At 34.1% G+C, this 18723-nt stretch overlaps 1 protein-coding gene across 2 annotated transcripts in view; it reads left to right on the top strand.

The window, feature by feature from the left end:
* Positions 1 to 18723, top strand: part of NUDCD1 (NudC domain containing 1) — a 96777-nt gene that overhangs the window by 34944 nt on the left and 43110 nt on the right. For both annotated transcript variants that reach the window (XM_074201196.1, XM_074201197.1), the window contains 3 exons: positions 9433 to 9607; positions 11943 to 12125; positions 15252 to 15456. In XM_074201196.1, the coding sequence (XP_074057297.1) occupies positions 9433 to 9607; positions 11943 to 12125; positions 15252 to 15456 (563 nt within the window). The remainder of the gene's footprint in view (positions 1 to 9432; positions 9608 to 11942; positions 12126 to 15251; positions 15457 to 18723) is intronic.

Below are 18723 nucleotides of genomic sequence, written 5' to 3'. Positions count from 1 at the left end.
TATTTGACCTGGTTATGGACTAGATTACCCCAACCAGAGGAAGAAAAACAAAACCAAACAAAACACACAGGAAAAAACCCAACTCTTCAGAATCTGATGAACACTTTATAAAAATTGTCTCTCATGTATCTCTTTCCCTTAATCCTAATTCCTCATGTCAAAAATTACAAATTTTTTAACACATTTAACAAAATATGTATGTAAAAATGTTAACTTAACTGTTCCTTGCTGAGGGGAGGTGGGAAGGGAGGGTGGAGGGAAATTTTGTAGCTTAGAAATATGCAAGTACATATACATGAAAATAAATATTTTTTTAAAAAAAGAGAATAAAGGACAAACATCAACAGATTTCTTTAAAAAAAAAAAAGATTTCCCAGTCATCAATGGAGTAAAACAGGGATGTGTCCTTGCTCCCATACTTTTTAGCATGATGTTTTCAAACACCTTCACTGAGGATCAGCTACTGCACTGATGGCAAATTCTTTAATTTGAAAAGGCTACAAGCAAAGACCAAAGTAGAGGGAGTGTTGGTGTACGATCTTCTGTTTGCAGATAATTGTTCATTCAATGCAGCCTCTGAAGCTGAGATGCAACAAATTATGGATCCATTCTCTACTGCTTGTGCTAATTTTGGTCTAACAGTTAACACCAAGAAAACCAGGTGTTCCATCAGCCAACACCACACTGTCCATCTGCAGAACCATTGATTACAGCAAATGGAGAAGTTTTGAGTTCTGTGGGCAAGTTCACTTACCTTGGCAGTGTCCTTTCTAGGGAGGTATACATTGACAATGAGGTTGATAATCTCATTGTCAGAGCTAGCTCAGTATTTAGGAGATTCTGAAAGTAAGTGTGTAAGAGAAGAGGTATTAGATTGACTACCAAACTGAAGGTCTACAGAGCCATTTAGCTGACTTTGTTGATATATGCCTTCGAAACGTGGACAGTTTGCCAGTGCCATGTCAGGAAACTGAATCACTTCCCTTTAAATTGTCTTAGGAAGATTCTGAAGGTCACCTGACAGGAGAAGATACCAGACACTGAGATCTTTTCTCAAGCTTAAACTACCTAGCATTCCAACATTACTATAGAAAGTGCAACTACGATGGGCTGGACATGTTAGAATGCCAGTTTACACTTGCCCAAAAAACTATTTTATTGATAACTCACACAGGACAAGTGCTCCCAAAGGAGTCAGAAGAAGAGATATGGAGGCACCCTGAAGGTCTCATTGAAGAACTATAGGATTGATTGTATAGCATGGGAGACACTGGTACAGAACTGCCCAGTACGGTGTGCCCTCATCAGTCAGGGTGCTGCACTCTATGAGGAAAGCAGAATCAAAGCAATTCAAAGGAAACATGACATCCATAAATTTAGAGTGCCCACCCCAAGTGTTCACATGGATTATTTAAAAAAATTTTTTTTTGAATTTTATAATCCCCCCCCAACCAGAAGTCTGATAGTCTTTACATTGTTTCCATGCTATACACTGAGGTCCTTACTTTCTTTTTTCTTTTTTTTTTTTGCAAGGCAAATGGGGTTAAGTGGCTTGCCCAAGGCCACACAGGTAACTATTAAATGTCTGTGGTAGGATTTGAACTCAGGTCATGCTGACTCCAGGACGACTGTACCACCTAGCTGCCCCCCACATGGACTATTTGTGCCCGACCTGTGGTAGAACATTCTGAACTTGTATTGATCTGATCAACTACAATAGTACACACTGTAATTTGTCTCAAATGTAGTGATGTTGTTTTGGTCTCTATGGATAATGAAGGACAAGAACCAACCAACCAACCAGTCACTGCTTCCAAGAGTCTTGTAGGAAATAACTAACTTCTTTTTTTTTTAGGGTTTTTTTTTTGTAAGACAAATGAGGTTAAGTGGCTTGCCCAAGGCCACACAGCTAGGTAATTATTAAGTGTTTGAGACTGGATTTGAACCCAGGTACTCCTGACTCCAGGGCCAGTGCTTTATTCGCTGTGCCACCTAGCTGCCCTGGAAATAACTAACTTCTACTTGACCCCTGGTCCTTGCTATCTACCCTGAAGCTGAAGTTTTTGTTGTTTTTCTCCTTCAATTGAAGAGTCAGCTTCTTTCAGAGCAGACATTATATTGATTTTTTCTTTTACTACCCATCTCTCTTAGCTTGGCTTATTAGTAAATACTTAATGCTTTTCATTCATTCAATAACAATGAATGAATATATCTTTTCTCTACAATTCCAACATTTATTTTAATCATTTTTTTATTACTTGTTGAATATAGAGTACTACCTTAAAGTTGTTTCAGTTTGTATTGCTGATATTTGTAAGGTTGACCATTTTTTTCATATTCTTCAATTGTGTGTCTTTAACAATTATCGTTTTCAGATCTGTTGACCATCTATCCATTATGTACTGGAACCTACCTTTGTAAATATTTGTTATATTTTTGGATTTCAATTTTTTGTCATACTGACCATAACTATTTTTCTCATTTGTTATATTTACCATAAATATTTTTAATTTTCCTTTTTTCTTTTTTGTTTATAAAACTTATGTGAAAAGAGGAACTAAATGATATTTTTACTCTCAATTATTATTTGTATTTGTTTAGTAGATAGAATTGTCACTTTAATAATTAAAATAACATGTTACAATTTCAAGGTTTTATAATTTATATTTAGATTATCTAGCTAAAATTCATTGAGAATGGTGTTTAAAATGTGTTGACTAATTTTCCAAAGTACATTTGTAAATTAATGAAACATTTCTTAAGTTTTTATTTTCTCTATTCTTCTGTGACTTTATATACACTCTTATCTAGAGGCAGTTAGGTATCACAGTAGACTGAGTGCTGCAGTTGGACTCAGGAAGCCCTGATACTTCAGATACTTAATAGCTGTGATCCTATTCTAATCATTGAACCTTCATTTGACTCAGTTTCCCCAACTGAAAAATGGGGATAACCTATCTCCTTAGGGTTATTGTAACAATAAAATGAAGCAATTTTTTCAAAGAACTTTGCAAGTCATAAAGTTTAGTGTAACTGCTAGCTAGCTATTTATTTGTTAGGGTATCAGTAATACATGTTGTCTCCTCTAGCACAGTATCTAGGACATAATACTCTTTAATAAATGTTGATTGCTTTTTTTTTATTGATCTATTTCTTTGCCTTTCCTGTCCCATTACTAGTTTGAGAATAACTGCTTTTGTTGCAATATTTTAAAGCCTGGAAGCATAAGACTACCTCGTTCAATTTTTTTTGTCCCTGCATGGCCTTTCATCTAATATTCTTTATCTCATTTTTAATCTGCTTTATTTCCAATCCTACTTTGGAATCATCTCTAAAGTTCCTTTTTTTTTTAAGTTTTTACAGGGCAATGGGGTTAAGTGACTTGCCTAAGGTAATTATTGCCCTAAGTAATTATTGTCTGAAGCCGGATTTGAACTCAGGTTCTCCAGATTCCAGGGCCAGTGGTCTATCCACTGCGCCATAAAGTTCCTTTCTGAAAAATTAGTTTTAGGTTTCTCCTCCCTCTCTCTCTCTCTCTCTCTCTCTCTCTCCCTCTCTCTCCCTCCCTCCCTCCCTCCCTCCCTCCCTCTCCCCCCCACTATTAAAAATAAAAGTTGGTATCTGAATTGCTTGTCATTTTATTTAAAGAATTACTAATAGACCCTAGCATAATTGACATAATAGAGATCCATATATTGATGTCCTTTAGTTAAATAGACATTGTTGAATTATCTGAGGCCTTTAAGTAGTCTGTTTTATATGACATGTCATGGTTGTTCTAAAAAACATAGCTGTTTCACAGTTGCTTTAAGCTAAATAATACACCATTAGACAATATTAGCAAAATTATTCATTGAATAAGAAGTAGCAGTTCATTACATTAAAATGGGAAAAGCACTTGTTTCAGAAAGGAAAATGCCATTTGTGCTTGTTTGTATTAATCTAATAGGAAAAGCTTAAATGCTTTCTGGTTTCAAACAATTTTTCACAGAAGTGAGACCTAAAGTTAGTAGAATTGAATATAATTCAGTTATTCTTAAGTCTCAGTCTATGACCTCTTCATTCATTCACCATTTTTATTAAGGACAAACTGTGTGTGTATGCTAGGCATTAGAAATACAAATACAATGAGTGGACAATCCTTATTCTCTCAAGGAGCTTCCACTTTATTATCAGGGACATGTGCAAATATAGTTATATACAGAATAAATTAAACTATATACAGAATAAATTAATTTGAGGAAAAGCAGAGTGCTCACATTTGTTGGCAGCTGGGTTAGGTAGTGAGCAAGTGTGCTGGATCTGGAATCAGGAAGAGCAGAATTCAAATCCCACCTCAGATATTGATTAACTGTGTCTTTGGGCAAGTTATTTAATCTCTGAAAGTTTCAGTTTATACCCCTGTAAGATGGAATGATGATAATAACACTACCTTACAGAATTGTTGTTAGGATCCACCTTCCCAACCAATTCTCTTACTGTGTACTTCCCTACTGCCTACAGCCATGTTTCTCTTTCCTCTAACCTCAAACACTTTAACTTGATCCATCTATCCCTGTTAGCTCTCTATTCTATATATTTCCTACATATCTTCATGGCTAAATTGAGAATGCTTTCTCAATTTCTCTTTTCAATTTCTTTAGTCTGGCTCTCATAGCCATTCAATTAGAACTGCCAATTCTAAAGTTGCCAGAGATATTATCATCTAGTGGCCTTTTCTCATTCTCATCCAACTTGACCTCTCTCTACAACCTTTGACTTTTTCAGTGATCCTCCTCTCACTGATATTGCCCTTTTTCTGGGTTTTTGTTACATTGCTTTCTTGATTTTCTTTCGACCTGTCTGACTGTTTCTTCTTAGTCTAATTGTGGGAGTTTCCCAAAGCTCTGTCTTGGGTCCTCTTCTCATCTCCTTTTGTTCTGTTTCATTTATCTTATCATATTCTGTGGATTCAAATATCTCTATGCACATGAGTCTCAGATTTATTTATTGAGCCCTGATCTCTTGTCTCTTTGCACAGATAGGCAACAAAATGAATAGAAGCCTGAGTTCAAGTCTGGAGACCTGAGTTCAAATCTGGATTCAGACACTTACTAGTTGTATGATACCAGGCAAGTCATTTAACTCTGTTTGCCTCAGTTCCTCATCTGTGAATTGAAATGGAGAAGGAAATGATAAATCATTGCATTATCTTTGCCTAAAAATCCACAAACCTGGGTTATGAAGGGTCATACATGACAGAAGCAACTAAACAACACCAACAAACTTCCATCTTACATCCCCAACTGCTTAATAGACATTTCAAAATGGATATCCCATTGGGCTTAAACTTTAACAAGTCCAAAATTGAACTTAGCATCTTTACCCTGAAACTATTCCTTCTTTCTGTCCTGTAGCAGAGGGGACACCATTTTCCCAATCAACCAGGCTCAACACCTAGGCATCAGTTGATTCCTGACTTTCTCTTATTCCTTATGTACAATCATTTATCAAGTCCTGTCATTTTGACTTTTTAATATCACTCAAATATGTCTGCTTCTCTTCTGATACTGTAATAATCTATCTCATGACTGGATTACTGCAACAGCCTTCTGATATATCTTTCTGCCTTAAAAATCTAACCACTCCAGTATATCCTATGCTTAGCTGTCAAATTAATCTTAGTAAAGCACAGGTCTAACCATATCACTCCACCAGTGCCTGCCTTTTTGTCTCTCAGATCAAATATAAAAGTCTCTTGTTTGACTTTTAAAAGCTTTCATAATCTGTTCCCCTCTTACTTTTCCATTCTTATTCTTTTCTTAAAAGTTTTTGATTTATAGAATAAAATATGCAGTCTTTTTTTAGTCTTCTTAAACCAGACTTTCCTCTCTCTCCTATCCCTCCTGTACTCTGTGGCCCAGTGAAGTGACACTGGCCTTTTTTGCTGTTTTTTACAAAAGATATTCCATCATTCAAATCCAATCATTTTCATTCTTTTCCTTGCCTTGAACTCTTGTGTTTTCTCATCTTGATCTTCTGACTTCCTTCAGCTAAAGTCCTACCTTTGATGAAAAGTTATTCTTAGTTGTTTGCATGTTATTGCAAGTTATTCTTAGGCATCTTCACCATCAGATTGATTTCTTGTCTTTCAGTGCTTGGCACATACTAGGCCCTTAATAAATGTTTATTGACTGAACTTGACTCAGAGGACTCAGTAAAGGTTTTGTAGTACAAAGTGCTTCAGCTATCTCTCAGAAGGGTTGAGGTGAAAAAGGAGTAAATTCAAGGATTGAGAGAAGTCTATTTTGTCTTGATTGTAGAATATGGAGAAGGAAATAATATATGAGTCTGGAAAACTAGTATGAGCCTAGGTTGTGAAGGATTTTGAAAGACAAGCCCTTTAGAGGCAATAGGGAGTGATTGGAGTTTGAGTAGAGGGATGACATAGTCAGATTTTCACTTAAGGAGAATCACTTTTTTTTTTATTATTTTTTGAATTTTACAGTCCCCTCCCAATCTCACTATCTTACTCCCCCCCCCCCCCAAGCAGGCAGTCTGATAGTCTTTACATTGTTTCCATGGTATACATTGATCAAAATTGAATGTGTTGAGAGGGAAACCATTTCCTTAAGGAAAGAATAAAATATAAGAGATATCAAAATTATATAATAAGATAGCTTTTTAAAAAAATTAAAGGTAATAGTCTTTGGTCTTTGTTTAAACTCCACAATTCTTTCTTTGGATACAGTTGGTATTTTCCATTGCAGGTACCCTAAAATTGTCCCTAATTGTTGCATTGATGAAATGAGCAAGTCCTCTAAGGTTGATCGTCACTCCCACCCATGTTGCTATTAGAGTGTACAGTGTAACTTTGTGGTGGATGGGTTGGAGTTGGAGAGTTCCATTTTGGACAGGGAGATTTAAGAGAACATTAACAATAATCTGGGTGAGTGGGGATAAGAATCTGAATTTAGGCAAGTGTGAGTAAAGAGATACTGGGGATGTTGTAGAAAGTTTATTGGGATATGTTGAGGGATAAGTAGGTAAGGATAATCAGATCGCAAAGTGTTTAGGAATGAGTGAAAGGAAAGAAGAAGAAACTGAATGTAGGCACCTTTTTTCCTTGGAATTTTTTGGTTTGTTTTTTGACTGTGTATAGGAAAATAGCTTAAGAAAAGAAGATCCTCAGATAGTGAGGATTTTTTAAAGAGCTTATTTTCTGGCTTTGCAGAAAGAACCAGTAGTTAGGGAGGAGTTGAAAATTTGATAAGGAATACAGATATTTGAGAGAACTGGAATGGAGAGAGGTTGATATGATGATCATGTAGAATAGTTGACCTTAGTAAGAAGGACCACTTTATTATCTAAGTCTGAAGGAAATGAAGAGAAAGCAGATGATATTATAGTGTTTTAAGATTAGGAGAGAAAGGAGGACTTCATTTGAGAGAGAAAGGATGAATGGGAGCTGTAGAAATCTTTACAAAGGAAGACAATGTTTGGAATAACTTCTGTTGAGGGAGGTTATTAAAGTTAGAAAAATTTCTGTGCATGCAGTCAGGACAGTTGTATGATTTTTCTCCATTTAGCTGCATATAATGAGTGGAGGAAATGGATGCTGAGAGTAATCCAGGTTTTTCCTTTTGGTTAGGGATGAAAATTGAAAGTGTTATTGATTTCAAGGAAATTGTACTTTATACTAGACTCAGTGAGAGTGATGTATACTATATAACATAATATAGAGTATATTTAGGAGGGAAGGTGCTGTAACAACTTGGAGGATGGTGAAAGTGGCACCTAGTTGAAGATCAGGATTTGGGGAGATAAACCTGAGGAGGGTGAATATTTCAGGCACAGAGAAAATCAGTGAACTTCTGGGCTCTGGGACAGATAGTTTGGATGCACTTAGAATATGTTAAAGATAGATTTCAGAAACCTTTTAAATGCCAAACTGAAGGGTTCATAATACAATTAACTTAGATGATTCTATAGAGGCAGTATTAGTGAGAGAGTGAAGAAAGGGAAACCACTTAGGAAACTATTGCTATAGTTCAGACAACGATAGTGAATGTCTGAATTAGTTGAAGGGAGAGAAAGGTACAAATGCAAGAACTGTTTTAGAGGAAGAACTGTCAATATTTAAGCCATAATGGAGAGGGAAAGCTTGATACCACAAACCTGCCTATCTGGTTGGGTGATTGTACCATAAATAAATATATCCATTGAAAAATTGTTCGGTTCTAGTTAAAATAAATTGCATGCAAAATCAATGTGTAAAATAAATACTTTGCACTCAGTTTTATGTAATAATCACTATTTCAAGTGACAATCAGTCAGTAAAGAACAACTTGATTATGTCCTTTTTTCATTATGGACAAGGAGAGGAAAGCTAATGAGGTTTTTTTTTTTTTTACCCGAGCCCTTATTTGAATTATACAATATGACCAGATAGTTCATAGAACTTTGGATTCAGAGTCAAGAAGTCCTGAGTTCATATCCCACTTGAGACCACTTTATGTCCTTTGGCAAGTAAGTTACTTTAAAATGGCAATGATAATAGTTGTGGCATTTAACTCAGATTTGTTAGATTCAAGTGTGCCTTAAAGCATTATAGAATGCCAGTAATTGTTATTAAAATATTCCAGCTCTGTAATTTCAAAGCAACATAGAAAAAAATTCTAAGGATGTAGGAGGAAGAATAGTTTTTTTGAGAGATGAAAGAAATGGAGGAGGGAGGTGGGTCCTTAGGTATTATTATATCTCTCTATGGGAAGCTAGGTGGCACAGTAGATAGAGCACTTAACCTTGGAGTCAGGAGGACTCAAATTCTGCCTCATACTGATGAGTTTTTGACCATGGGCGAGTCAATTAGCCCTGATTGCCTTGAATCCAGGTCATCTCCAATCATCCTGATTCATACTCTACCACTGAATCCAGATGACTCTGGAGGAGAAAGTGAGGCTGGACTTAGCACAGCACCCCTTCACTCAAATCTAGTTCATGTACTTGTCATGGTATTACCTCCCCTGATGTCATGGTCTTTGAGAATAAAGGATATACAATCATCATTATTTCTATTTAATATACTGAGTACAGAGGTCTTCTTTTCACTTTCTAATTCATACCTAGAGTCTGGTATCAAATTTGTTTTTTTCACAGTATCCTAGTATTTTGGAATATGATTTTAAGCACTATATTCATTGTTCCAATGTTCCATTTCCAAGGAGAATTTTAGATGTTGTATCATTTTTCATTCTGAATTGCCCATCTCTTTATTGTTATATCTTTATATTCAAAAGTTATTTTGTTCAAAACTAGTTTAAACTGCCAAGTCACAATAATAGTGGATTGCCTTTTGTGTCATTTTCTTCCTTTGTTAAAATGAACCTTAAGTTCTTTTTTCAAAATTTATCACTTAAATATGTTAATTTCTCCTTTTATTTTTTCTTATAGATTGTGTTTAATGAAGATCTTGGAGATCCATTTGTTATACTTCACAGTATTATAAAATCTGATGACCATTCAGTAGCTACCATACTTCTTCGAGTCGAGAAAGAAGAATTAGATCGGAAAGGAAGTGGCTACTATGTTTCTTTGGAGTGGATTACTATCAGTAAGATAAGTAAAGGTAAAATATCAAAAGTTTTGAAATGTTTGAATCTCTCTTTGACATGTGCATTCATAAACCCATCCCTGATTATTTCTCAAATTTGCGTACGGTTTGTTTTTTTATGGGTGCATAGGGCCAGAGCATTAGCAATTACATCTTTCTGCATCAGAGTACTTTTTATTTAATAGAATTCTTATTGAAAGGATTGCCAATACTAAAATTCATGGGTACTAAGAAATATACAATATGGGGGAAAATCAAATATGTTGATATAGTTTGAAATTTCCTTCACTAAGCCTCAACTCTTAAAGACTTTTCTATTTCTATTCTCTGTAAAATCCCTTATTTTCACTAACAGTGCTTCTAATGGCTGAAAATGGTCAATTCTTTTTTTCCTATTTCTTGTATTTTGAGATTCATTGAGTTTGTTGGTCCTAATTCTGCCTTTCTAACAATATACAATGTATGGTTCAGAGTAGTATTCCATGAGAATAGGGAATATTGTTCTATGTGAAGAGGATTTCTGTCTTCATTTCTTCCAACAATTTTCCTGTTTACAATAATTTCATAAAGGTTTCACTTCTTTAGAAAAGGTCTTTACATTAGGTTTAGGTGTTACTTTTTTCTTTTAACAATTTGATCTTTTTTGGGGAAAGGGTTTTTTATTTTTTTAAACCAGAATTATTAAGTTGATTTGTATTAGAGTTATTTGATTTGAGCCCTGTAACCTGGCTTTACTTTGCATGATTTATTGATTTCTGGGCTCTGTGTTTGAATTCTTTAGTCCAATACAATCTGTTAAGAAATATCTGTTTAGAAGGGGCTTTTTTCTGTTAATGTAAAGCTAGTAAAGAACTTTAGTTCTGGATACATATACTATTTTTGGAAATTATAAGGTAATAGTACTATTTATATTTTACTGGTATATCTCATCCTATTGTACATTATGCGAATACTTCATTTTAAGTCAATCATCAAGCATTTATTAAGGGCTTACTATATGATGAACAGTGAGGATTCAAAAAAAGGCAAAAACAGTCTCTCCTCTGAAGGACCTTTCAATCTAACGGGAGATGGCAGCATATCAACAATTATGTATATACAAGATGGTGATGTTCGTCCTTTGTTCTCAAAGAAGACTGTGACTTCAGGGAGGTGATGCCATGGCAGGAATGTGAATTGGATTTGAGTGAGGGGGTGCTGTACTCACTTTTTTCTTTGGAACCATCTGAGTTCAGTGGCCAGATATAAATTAGGATGACTGGAGATAGCCCCAGAAGAGAGGCAATCAGGTTTAAGTGACTTTCCCATGGACACACAGCTAGTGAAACTCAAATGTCTGAAACAGATTTGAACTCAATCCTCCTGATTTCAGGACTGGCATTCTATCAACTATGTCACCTAACTGCCCTACATACAAGATGCATAGAGTAGATGGAAGATAATCTCAGAGGGAAGGCAATTAGCATTAAGTGGAAAGGATTTTTTCAGAAAATGGGATTTTTAGCTGAGACAAGAAGGTGAAGAGGGAAAGCATTCCAAGTCTGGTGCATGTTCAGGGACAGAAGACTGGGAAGCGCTAGAGTGTGAAAAACCTTTTAAAAACACATTGAAAAATTTATATTTGCTTCTGGAGGTAATAAGTACCGAGTCACCGTAGTTTATTGAATTGGTAGTGGTGACATGATCAGATCTGTACTTTAGGAAAATCGCTTTGATAGCCAAGTGAAATATGTATTGAAATGGGAAGAGCCAAATTGGGGAGACCTATCAACTACCTATTGTGGTCCAGGTGTGAGGTGATAAGGGTCTGTACCAGGGTGGTGGCAGTTTCAGAAAAGAGAGGACTAGACACCTAGGTATTAAGCCTAATTGACTAGGAGGTGATGAGCACTTTGACAATAATAAGGAGGTTTTCAAAATTAGGATTATTTACATAAAAATAGTTATGAGGTGAGTGATTAACTATATAAAATCATTTTAGAATTTCCCTAGTAAGCTGCCTTAAAACATTTAGAATTTTTGTTGATGTCCAGTCATGTCTGACTTTTTCTGACCATTTGGACCATACTGTCCTTGTTTCTTGACAAAAATCCTGGAGTGGTTTGCCATTTCTTTCTTCAGGAAAGCTAAAAATATTTAGCCCACATAAATTTATTTGCATATAACTGTGAAGAAATGCTTGTTGACAGAAGTGAAGCAAACTTTTTTGTCATGAGAACATTGTCATAATTGACAACTCATTCTTTTAATGCATTTTTCTAAAACCTAGTTTTAAGAAATATTTTAAAAATTGGGGGGAAGAGGAAGTTTTTTATACTTATTTTAAAATTACTTTTCTCTTTTTCTACAGAGATTCAAAAATATGAAATTACTGAGCGTAAAATACTTCATGGCAAATCAGTTCCACATTATGCTGCTATTGAGCCTGGTGGCAATGGTCTAATGATTGCTTCCTGCAAATCCTTCAGATTTGTTCATGATAAGAAGCAGAGTGAAGAAAATAAAGATGAGAAAATGAAAGATAATGATAAAGGTAATATTGCTTTTAATCTATTTTTGGCTAAATTCTTTCCGCTTACTTATGTATATCTTTGTAAATAGTATTGTTTTGTTTGTGTTTGTTTTTCCTGCTTCCTTAATTAGGCTATTAGATCTTTGATGACAAAGTTCTTCCTACATTCTTACATTATTTATACTTAATGTCTAGTATAGTGTCCACATAATCTTAGCATGTGTTTCTTACTTAAATATTAAACATTGTTTTACCTTATTCAAAATACATAGAAAAGTCTTAATATATCCATTGAAATTATCAAAGCATGTTGTATAGTTTTTTTTTAATCTACTTTCTCTTAATATAGTATAAAAGAAGTTAAAGGAGATTTACAGTACAGAGAAAAAAGTTATCGGATTACACGCCTTATGCTATCCAGTATCACCTGGAAATCTAAAACGTTTTCTTTGTTGCTACCAAAATGCTCTTCATTTGCCAGCTCTTCTCTTTATTTGCTACCATCTACTCTGCTTGGTTTCAGCTCAACCATCGTCCTCATCCATTCCCTGGTCATGGTGGTATACTCTTTCCCAGTATAAAGCCAGACCAGAAAATTCTTCATTTTGAAGATTGCTTCTGCTCAGACCTCATTAATACCCTTAATGAATATAAATTATAAAAAATAACCATAAATTTGAAATAAATATGAAATATTTCATAAATATGAAAATATAACTTGTGATTTCAATCTCAAGTTCTTTTTAACTCTAGTGAATCCATATTGAATCAACATCATTTATGTTTCTGGCCTTTTTTTAGCCTCATTTATTTTTGCCCCCAAAAACATAACCTCTAGGACCCATGTGCAGTCATAACTTTAGAAGTTTGAGCAGACTACATGAGCAAGAATCCCCAGGACAATATTTCTGGCAAGAATTTTTATAAACTCTACTTCAAGACCCCTAGTAATAGGAAATTAGCAACTTATGAAAATAGCATGTTCTGATTCTGTTTAGTTTTATCCCTGTCCTTTCTGACCACAAGAAAAAGTTTAATTGCTTTGCCATATGCAACTTTTAAGATACTTTGCAGTCATAGAATATCAGAGTTGAAAAGGGAATTAGGATTATCTAGTTTGTACCTTAACAGCACACCTAATTTGTGGTGTCTAGCCTATGTTTTTCACTTCATTTGCTCCCATGATAGCTATTTCTTCTTTTTATATAACTTAATCATTTTCCCTTAAATTATTCCTTTTTTCCAGTTTCTTCTGCTTATTTTATTTTGCCAGAATCCTTTGATCTTATTGGTTTTCTTCCTTGAGACATATTTAAGTTTTATGAATATACTTCCTTAACTATCACACCAGTACACAAAATCTGGCCATATTTGGCCAGATTATAATTCTTCATTTTGGCTATTACACGTCTTTATTCCAAGAACATGTTAATTTTTTTAGAGGGCATTATTACCTAGTTAATAAGTGCTTTGGAATATTCTGAAGTAACATTCCTTGTTCTGTCATTTTAATAAATATTTATTGCAAACCTGTTTTTTTAGTTTGTTATTTAAATACAATGGAACTGTTATTTTTTACATTGGCACAAATTATTTCTCTTCCATTCTCATATTACATTATTTTTCTTTGTGTCTTAGATTAAATCTTCTCAGGAATCTTTCTGTTGTGCAGTGGGCCTTTCTTTAGATTTTGTGACATTTTATAGATAGCAGTGCCACATGTCTAGTTTATCATTTTTTTAAATTGTCCATTTGATATTGTTGTCAGTTCTTTTATCTGCTTCCTATTTGTTTACTTTAATAGTTTGTTTAAATAAGCCTGGAGTTATTATTAATTACATATATTTTTCTAATGTGCTATTGAATTTTATCTTTCTTATAACATATCTTGGACCTGACTATATACAGTTGACTGATTCAGAAGTGATCTCCTTGTTGATCATCATTCATTTTCTGTATGTTAGGATATAATCCATTTTTAAAATGTCCTATTGTTCTTGCACTGTCTTGTGCTTATTAATTCCCTTTTTGAACAAAATATCATTGATTAAAGGAATGAGATCTTCATATAGACTATAAGCTCTAGGTCTCTCTTATTTCTTATTCTTGAACCATATCTTTGATTTTATTTTTTCTGTCCTACTATAGAGGCATTGAAATACCCCACTGAAATCTTTGCATTGAAATACCCAAATATAATATTGTTAAAAAGAAAATTCTCCACAAAGTTTCTCTACCTTAACATTCTCTTCCATAGATGTTATACATTTATCTTCGTGATGATCTTTTTGGAAATGTTTACTTATGTAAAACACTGTGTTATGAAGTGACCATGAAATTATATTTCCTGTTGCCTTTTGGTGAATGATAAAATCAAGTATTCAATTCTGCTGTTTGACTTTCCAGTGAGAACTTGAACTTCATTTGTCCATTTAGCTTCAATTTCCTTAAGTCTTGTTTCATTTATAATGAAAATGTTGAGGTTGGTGGAATTCACTTCCATATAATATGTGCATTCATTGGTCACTAGCCAATAGTTAAATTTATAGGCAAAATAAAAATCATGTGATTCTTAATGATTTAGATTTCATTTTTCTCCTCTGTAGCACTGCAGAAATGAAAGGGGACTTCCTAGAACTGATGGATATTTTGTGGTTTTTCTTTGTTAAATATTTTGTAATGGTCATGCAGCACATGACCTAATGACCATCTTCCTGGTGAGGAATTTTTCCTTAATTAATTAAGTTGGTCAAAGCTAGAGAGCAGTTTGTCTAGTTCAGTGTCTGGCACATAGCTGTTACTTAGTGAATACTTATTGATTGATTGATTACTTGAAAAGGATCTTTGTGTTTTACTGACTTGCTACAAGCTCAATATTTGTACAAAATGTGATAATGGCAGTCCCCCAAAATAGGTGATGTTCTCTCACATTCATTTCCTCAGGATCTTAGATGGATATGGCCCAAAGAAAGTGAGGCACTTGATCCTGATCATAACAACTAAGTGGCAGAACCAGCCTTTGAACATAGTTCTCACTTCAAATCTAGTGCTCTTCCAACTGCTTCACTTGCCTTAGAAGCAATGTGTGACTTACTGTACTCCAGCCGGATCAGAACTTATCTGAAGGGTATTTTCTTTTTACCATAGAACCTTTATATTACTGGCAGCAGACTGATGAAGATTTGACAATAACAATACAACTTTCAGAAGATATTTCTAAAGAGAACATTGAAGTACGGTTTTCTCCTGATCATATCAGTATTGCTATAAAAAAGCAGCCATACCTGGAAGGAAAACTCTATTCATCTATTGATCATGAAAGTAGTACATGGATAATTAAGGAAAATAAAAGGTATTTTTATACAATGTATTTTTATTTTAATGTCCATTTTTGCTATTGTTTCCTACCTGATTTTAAGAAATAATAGTATTTAATATAATGTTTGTTGCCTGAATGACCTGTGGTTTAAAAGAAAAAAGTAATCTATTGATTTTTTTTGTATGTCTGTCATTTCAGATTTTTGCATTATTAACTTTGCATTGTCTCTTGATAATTTACTTAATTCTATTTCATGACATGAAATAATTTGTACCTTTTTTGGGAAAAAGGAGGTGTTAATACTTTTTCCCCCACAAAGTGGATAAATTCATTAAATTGACAATTGGAATTCATGGTATTTTGAGTGACTCAAAGTTCATGTGTTTATCTACTGCTTCAGGACTTGGTGTCAAGAGTATCGGATTCAAGTGCCTTTGATAATAGTTTTGTGGTCATGAACCAGTCACTTCACCACTGAGAGCCCAAGTTTTTCTCTGAAGTCTCTTTCACCTATTTTTCTATGACTCTGTGATGTAACAGGGGAAATAAAAAAGATATTTCAAACTGTAGATAACTATTATTACTGGTTTGGATAAGAATATACTCTGCAAAATACCCAAGTATTGCCCTAAGTCTCATATTGCAGAGTTTACTATGATCCCCTCCCAGTTTTGTAACTATTGGTATGGATGACTTGCTAAGCACCAGAGAGATTAGGCAGCATATTTGAATGCATTCCTCCTGTTAGACATATAGTTCTAGAATTGTCCAGCTCTGTCTACATTCATAAACTTGAGAAAAGCAAAATATTTTGGGAGAAAAATTGGAAGAAATTATCATTAGATTGTGGACAGAGCTAAATTCAGGTAATGAAAATCTCTAGTACTTAAGTTAGTATATGAGACCTCAGACTAATTGGTATCTATAGAAATCAAGTAACCTAGTAAATAAAACAGAATAGCGAAGATAAGCAAAATAAAAGAATATGTTGTCAAAAATCTACTAGGGACATTTATGGAAAATAAGCCTTTTCTTTGTAGTAAAAGGAATAATGAATTCTTTAATTGGGTCCAAGTCATGTTCTAATCCAAACTTAGTTTTTCTAGAGCTGCAGTACAAAAATTTTTCATTGTCAGAACTAAAATAAAATATATATATATATATATATATATATATATATATATATATATAAAGTAGTTCTGAGAAAAATATGGAAATTACATATTCATTTTTTATGCTTTCCATGGTGTCTTACTGATCTGATTGTAGTCAAGTCAAATCAAGAAGCATTTATAAGTGCTTACTTTGTACCAGATCCTGTGATAAACACTAGGCAAATATAAGCAAAAAAGAAAGGCAATTCTTATCCTTGAGAAGTTTACATTCTAATGGGAGAACAACATATAAAAGGAAAGTTGAAATGCAGGAAGGAGGAAGGGAAGGGGAAAAATACCCCATAAGAGGACATAGTAGAGAAAGAAGTCCAGAGTCAGCAAAGGAGGCTAGAAAAAATTGAAGGAGTAACATGGCTGTCCTGAACACTTTCCACAAAGTGGAGGTTCCAGGAGGAACTGGCCAGTCAAAAGAAGGGGCTCCAGGGGGGTGGAGTGATCTTCAAGAATGAGAAGAAATGTAATCCTCAAATAAAGGAAATTAGTAGTATTTCAAAGAGCTGCCTTCAATAATCACTAATCCTCTAGAAACATAAATCCTTTAAGTTAACTTTATTCTTTTTGATATTTGTTTACATTATTTCAGTTTCCATAAGTCATTCCACAAATTAAGTGAATGATGAAATAGAGATGGTCTGTAGATATATAAAAAGGAAGTAATATGCACTATAGCATGATGTTCACTAATAACAGACCATGCTGGACTTTGTTTTTTGGGGTTTTTAGTTTTAAACAAAGGTACTAGACTACTAAATTAGGAAACTGTTGTAGGATATGCTGCAAATTTGGAGAAATTTTGCAAAGTGTCATATTTGTAGGAACATGGGTTTGATGATAGTAATCATTTTTTACATATATATAAAGTCCTTCATAGATTTTAAAATGTTTCCTTATAGTAGTTTTTATGAGGTAAAAAGGCAAAATTTAGAATGACAGGATCCCCCAAAATAGTATGATTAATAAATTCAAGTTTTTGAAGTATTTTGTTTTTAATTTATAAAAGAAATATAGTTTTGATATCACTCTATAGAACAGTACTAGAAAATGACAATTATATATATCATTCCATTAATCAATAAATATTAAGTGCTAAGCACTCTGAATGAAGCAAGGAGGAGAAAATGGCCCTATATAATACACACACACACACACACACACACACACGATATAGATAGTTTAATATATTGAGAATAATTATGGAGCCTATAAAATACTTAAAATATATTTAAAATTGAGAAGGAAGGTGAAGTTTGTGAGGAGGAACATGCCTTCAGAGCAAGCTTCAATCTCTGCTTAAATTGCTAAATTATAAAATTTTTAAGGAGCTAAACCAATTGAAAATATTTAAACTGTGACCCACTTCAAAAAATATAGTTTACATCTAGACATTAATGTGTCCAGTGTCAGTTAAAGTGACCTGTCCCTCACACATGACATTCCCTCTCAACCTTTCTGTGCTTTTTGTTCTTTGCCATGTGGATTCTTTAGTTTATTTTTAATCAATTTAGCAAGAACTTTGAAGATATAGGAAACACAAAGAATGCAAAATTGAATTCAAAATTGAACTTATATAAAAACATGTTTCCAATTACAATACTTCCACAGTGTACAGCCCAGGAAAGGTTCTAACAACAATGTTCTATTTCATATTTAAGCTACCCTCTTGTCACAATGGATTCCCAGAGCATCTTTTAACACCACCTATAAATGTAGACCATCTTCTTGTCTAGTTTCCTTGTCCAACTAGAGACATCTTTAGAAGAAACATACTCAGTTACTATTGCTTTCAGAAGAGCCAATTTTAGGGTCTTGATAGATCTAGGTAGTGTCTCCCAGACCAATCAGACATGTGTCTATTCAGACTCTTTCTGTGGCACTGCTCAAAAGGGACTTTTCTTCCTTTTCAGGTCCCTTGGCAGGATGGTGCCCTTCCAGTGACAGTTTGTAAAGGGAAAATAAGCTGACCCCCTTAGCCTCCTAAGATGAAGTAGTTACCAACTAGCCAATGAGAAGGACATATGGGGTAACTAATACTTGTTAGCTATATTTAGACTTTTGGTGAATAGTAGCCAGAATCATTGACCTACAGAGTTATCAGAGCATTCATAAGGCTTGATTTCAGAAATAG

The sequence above is a fragment of the Macrotis lagotis genome, chromosome X (genome assembly GCF_037893015.1).
Source record: "Macrotis lagotis isolate mMagLag1 chromosome X, bilby.v1.9.chrom.fasta, whole genome shotgun sequence".
NCBI classification, from domain to species: domain Eukaryota; kingdom Metazoa; phylum Chordata; class Mammalia; order Peramelemorphia; family Peramelidae; genus Macrotis; species Macrotis lagotis.
The sequence above is the reverse complement of the archived record's forward strand: the minus strand, read 5'-3'. Positions and strand labels throughout refer to the sequence as shown.